Below are 4,596 nucleotides of genomic sequence, written 5' to 3'. Positions count from 1 at the left end.
GGGGGTATCCATGGGCTTGGGATGGGATCCCCAATGGCACCCGGGGGTATCCATAGCCTTGGGAGGGACTTGGGATGAGGTCCCCAGTGGCACTGGGGGAGTTCCATGAGCTTGGGATGGGATCCCCACTGGGATGGGGGGCACACAGGGGTTTGGGGGGACATGGAATTGGGTCCTTGTTGATGATAGGAGGATACATAGGTTTGGGAGGGACTTGGGATGGGGCTCCCAGTGTCACTGGGGGTATCCAGGAGCTTGGAATGGAGTCCCCAGTAGCACTAGTGGTATCCATGGGTTTGGGGGGGCATTGAATGGGGTTCCCAATGGTACTGGGGAGAATCCAGGGGCTTGAAAAGGGTACAGGATGGGATCCCCAGTGGCTCTGGGGGCATTCACAGGTTTAGGGAGTATATGGGATGGTGGCACTGARGGRTTTCAGGGACTTGGGWTGAGGTCYCCAATGGCACTGGGGGTTAYCCATRGGCTGGGGTGGGGCTTGGCTCRGGGTCCCCAGYRGCACTRGGGGGATTCAGGAGCTTGGAGTGGYATCGGATGGGGTCCCTGGTATTGCTGTGTGTATGCACAGGCTTGAGGGGAGCATGGGATGGGGTCCCCAAGGGCATTTGGGGATGTCCATGGGCTTGACAAGGGSTTCCCAGTGGCACTGGAGGAATCCATGGGCTTGGAGGGGCATGGGATGAGATCCCCAACACCACGGGGGGAATCCACGGGCACAGGATGTGATCCCCACTGGCATTGGGGGCACACTGGGGATTTGGGGACACCTCAGGGTATCACAGCACCCACAGTGGGGTTCCTTCAGTCCATGGGCACCTATGACGTGGGGCAGGGCAGTCCCTTAGGTGACACCAGGCTGGGGGGTCACACCAAGCACCCCAGTACTGCCCTCCCACCCCAAGAGGGGCGCAGGCTTTGGCATATTAAATATTTAATTGGCAGCAAAGGCACCCGCTGGGCTCATCAGGAGCAATTAAGGCCCCCCCCGACCTCTGCAGCCTGGCCAGCTCCCCCGGCAGCACCATCCTGGGCACCCACCGCAGGATGGGGGGCTCCCCCCTTCCCCTCCCTGCTCTCATCACCCCCAGAACACCCCAAATCGGGGTGGAGGGGACAGCTGGGAGCTGGGGGGGAGCAGAGCCCCTGCAGCCCTTCCCCAGCAGGGCCGGGGTGCAGGCAGGGCCCCCCATTACTGCAGGGGTGAGATCTTCAGGGGAATCATTATCCGTGATTCCATGGTCCGGATCAACGGGACTGGAGGAGGAAAGGAGAGAGAGAGGTGAGGGGGTCCCCAGGGTGGAATGGGGTTCCCAGCATGGGCAGGGGGTCCCCAGGGTGGGATAGGGTTCCCAGCACAGACAGGGGGTCCCCAGGGTGGGATAGGGTTCCCAGCATGGGCAGGGGGTCCCCAGGGTGGGATAGGGTTCCCAGCACAGACAGGGGGTCCCCAGGGTGGGATGGGGTCCCCAGGGTGGGATGGGGTCCCCAGCATGGGCAGGGGGTCCCCAGGGTGGGATGGGGTCCCCAGCACAGACAGAGGATCCTCAGGGTGGGATGGGGTCCCCAGGGTGGGATGGGGTTCCCAGCACAGACAGGGGATCCTCAGGGTGGGATGGGGTCCCCAGCATGGCCAGGGGATCCCCAAAGCAGGCAGGGGTCCCACTCACCGGTGTAATAAACGTTCTCATCCCAGCCCCTYTTCCTCCAGGCCGCGTTCCTCGTCTCCTCCCGGGACTGCAGGTCCCTGTAGGCTGTGGGGACAGGACGGGGCCGACAYCCTGAGCCCCCCAGCCCAGCCCCCAGGCCCGGGGGTCCCCCAGGGCTGACAACCCCTTACCCCAGAGGTGATGCACCACGTAGAGCTCCCCGATCTGCGAGAAGAAGCCCCCGACTGCYTCTTGGTTCTCCTGGCGGTACTTGATGGCCCGAGCCCTGCAGGAAGCAGGGGACACATGRGGGGCTGCCCCAGGGGTCCCCCCTTCTCCTGTGGGACCTTTTCCCACCTGGGATCCCTCCATGCTGGGAAACCACTCACTTACCAGTTGTTGCCCCATTCAATCATGGTCCCTGGCTGGAAATAGAGCAGGAAAACCAGTCAGAACCCCCAGCTTACCCTGCTTGGAGTCTCCTCAGCCAGGAGGGAGGAATTTGGGGTGATTTCTCCCCAAAACCTCGGGTATATCAGCCTGAAGACCCTCCTCCCGAGGCACAGGCTGATCCCCACCTTCAGCTTGTAGGTCCTGAGCTCGTAGATGTTGGGTCCCTGGCGGGGCTGGGGCTCGTTCCAGAAGCTGAACTCCAGCAGCAGTTGGTTCCTGCGGGACAGCAGCATCCGGCTCCTCTCCTTGCGGAAGTCCAGGTACTCCTGGGGACAGCCCCAGCCGGGGGTTTTGGGGTGGGGGCAATGCGAGCCAGGGGCGTGGGGCACAGGGGTCTCGCCCCCACCCCACAGGTGCTACCTTGTTCTGCCTGAGCTTGCTCATGCAGTCCATGAGCGCYGGGTACCCGCCTGAGAAGCGCCACAGGTGCACTGCAAAGAGGGTTTTGGGGTGGGGAAGGGGAGCAGCACCCCAAAACCCCACCAAAATCTCTGCTTTTGGGAAGAAGAGGCACCAGGAGCCACCGCCTGTCCTCACCTGCCTGGTCCTGCTCGCCGTACCACGTGTTCCAGTTGCCCACCAGGTCACAGGGGTAGCCGGGGTCCGAGTGGAGCTTGGGCAGCACCTCCTCTCTGTGGGGGCACAGAGAAGGGCARTGGGGTGGGGRGCAGCGCCCCAAAACCCTCCCAGTGCCACTCTTTGCCCTCCCAGGCTTTGCCTGAACAGGGTCTGGAGCAGCCTGGGCGACGCACCCGTTTCACAGGGAGGGAAAGAAACTGAGGCACAGAACAGGGACACGGATCCACCCAGCACTCCAGAMGCTCTCCAGGAGCCCTCCCACCCCCCTCACCCCAGGGCAGCACCCCAACACCCCRCTGGGAAGCTGGGAAGGCCCCCAGCATGCTCACGTCAGCTTGTTGTAGGCTTCCAGGCATTCTGGCTTCACATTGTGAACTGGGGAGGGAGGACAGAGGGGCTGAGAAGGGGGGAACGAAGGGGGAGGATCCAAGGATGGGGTCTCGATGGGTGAGGAGGGTGCACCCCCTCTGCACCCCCTGCAGCCCCGATTTCCCAGCTGGAGTGCTCACACTGGATCTTGTAGAGGTTGCTGGTCTCCTTCTTGGACAGGAGGTTGGAATGCGCGTCCTTGCGTGGGTCCACCTTGTGCACGAAGAGGGAGCGGAACCAGCTGCCCTCGGCATCCCTGGAATAGCCCCTGYGGGACAGCGGGGCAGGGGGACACCGGGAGTCACCGGCAATGACCGGCCCGAGGGCAAACCGGGATCCAGAGGCTTTGCTGCCACTGCTGCCTCCACGGTCCCGCTTCCGGGGAGCCTCGGGATTTCACTGGTGTCTGCTCAGTTCATACTGGGAGCCTTGTCCCATTCTGGAGTGGCTCTGTCCCCAGCTCCAGTCTGTTCCCCCCGAATCCAGATGGAGCCCAGAATCCAGAGGGATTTTGGCCATGCTGTCCCAGCGGAGCAAGGGCAATGGTGTGGGGGTGTGGGACAAGGGGCAGCCCCCCCTCAGCCCCAGGGCCACTCCAGGAACAGTGACCCCTCCATGGGCAAGGAGACAACAGGATATGGGGCAATAGAAGCAGCCCCCCAGCCCGCCCCCGGAGTCCCCCATCAGCCCCAGCAGTGGCTCCGGTGCCCCGGGAAGGTCAGGCCCCGCTCCAGGGCAGCGGCGGTGGGGGGAGCTGCGGGTCCGAGCTGCGGCCGGACCTTTGTMCCCACTGAGGCAACGACCGTGGGGCCACTCCAGGGGCCGTCCGCGGGGTTCGGGAGRGCCGCGGGGCCCAGGGAGGGGTCACAGGGCTCAGGGGGTGCGGGGTCCTGGCCTGCGGGGATGTGGGGAGCAGGGGGGATGCGGGGTCCGGAGGGGTTGCAGGGTCCAGGGGGGGATTAGGGGAGCGGGGTGTGGGTGTCCTGGCTCGGGGCTCCGCGGGGCCCACAGGGGATGCGGGGTCTGGGGGCGATGCGGGGTCCAGAGGACGATCAGGGAGCTCAGAGGAGCGGGATGCGGGAGTCCCCGCCCAGGGCGATGCGGGGAGCGGGCGGGATGCGGGGAGCGGGCGGGATGCGGGGAGCGGGAGCCGTGCAGGTCCGCTGAGGGGGACAGGGGACTCAGGGGGCAGAGGCTGCGAGAGGCCCGGTAGGGCCGCGGGGTCCGGGGAACGGAAGAGGGTCCGGGGAAATGCGGGGTCCGGGGGAATGCGGGGTCCGGGGGAGATGTGGGCCTCAGGGCCTCAGAGGAGGGATCCCCGACCGGGAGGATGCGGAGAGCAGGAGTGAATGCGGAGTCCCTGAGGGACGCAGGGTCCAGCGGGGAGGATGCGGGGTGTCCCCGCCGGGAGAGATGAGGGGACCGGGGGGGATGCAGAGTCCGGGGAGGGAACACGGGACCCGGGGATGCCGCGGGGGCTGTCAGGGCGGGGGGTTCCAGGGGTCCCCGCCCGGGGGTCCCCACTCACCGC

The 4,596-nt window shown here is 65.4% G+C and overlaps 1 protein-coding gene across 1 annotated transcript; it reads right to left on the bottom strand.

Moving 5' to 3' along the window:
• Positions 1-927: 927 nt before the first annotated feature.
• Positions 928-3,364, bottom strand: LOC130585106 (protein NipSnap homolog 1-like). The gene is given in 10 exon segments (XM_057385437.1): positions 928-1,272; positions 1,686-1,769; positions 1,856-1,950; positions 2,058-2,089; positions 2,243-2,383; positions 2,478-2,548; positions 2,655-2,749; positions 3,026-3,071; positions 3,206-3,250; positions 3,253-3,364. Coding segments are annotated over 10 exon segments (741 nt in total). The 5' UTR covers positions 3,320-3,364; the 3' UTR covers positions 928-1,207.
• Positions 3,365-4,596: the final 1,232 nt, after the last annotated feature.

This window comes from Malurus melanocephalus, unplaced genomic scaffold (genome assembly GCF_030028575.1).
Source record: "Malurus melanocephalus ecotype Western Australia unplaced genomic scaffold, MMel_1.1 scaffold_825, whole genome shotgun sequence".
Taxonomy (NCBI): Eukaryota; Metazoa; Chordata; class Aves; order Passeriformes; family Maluridae; genus Malurus; species Malurus melanocephalus.
The sequence above is the reverse complement of the archived record's forward strand: the minus strand, read 5'-3'. Positions and strand labels throughout refer to the sequence as shown.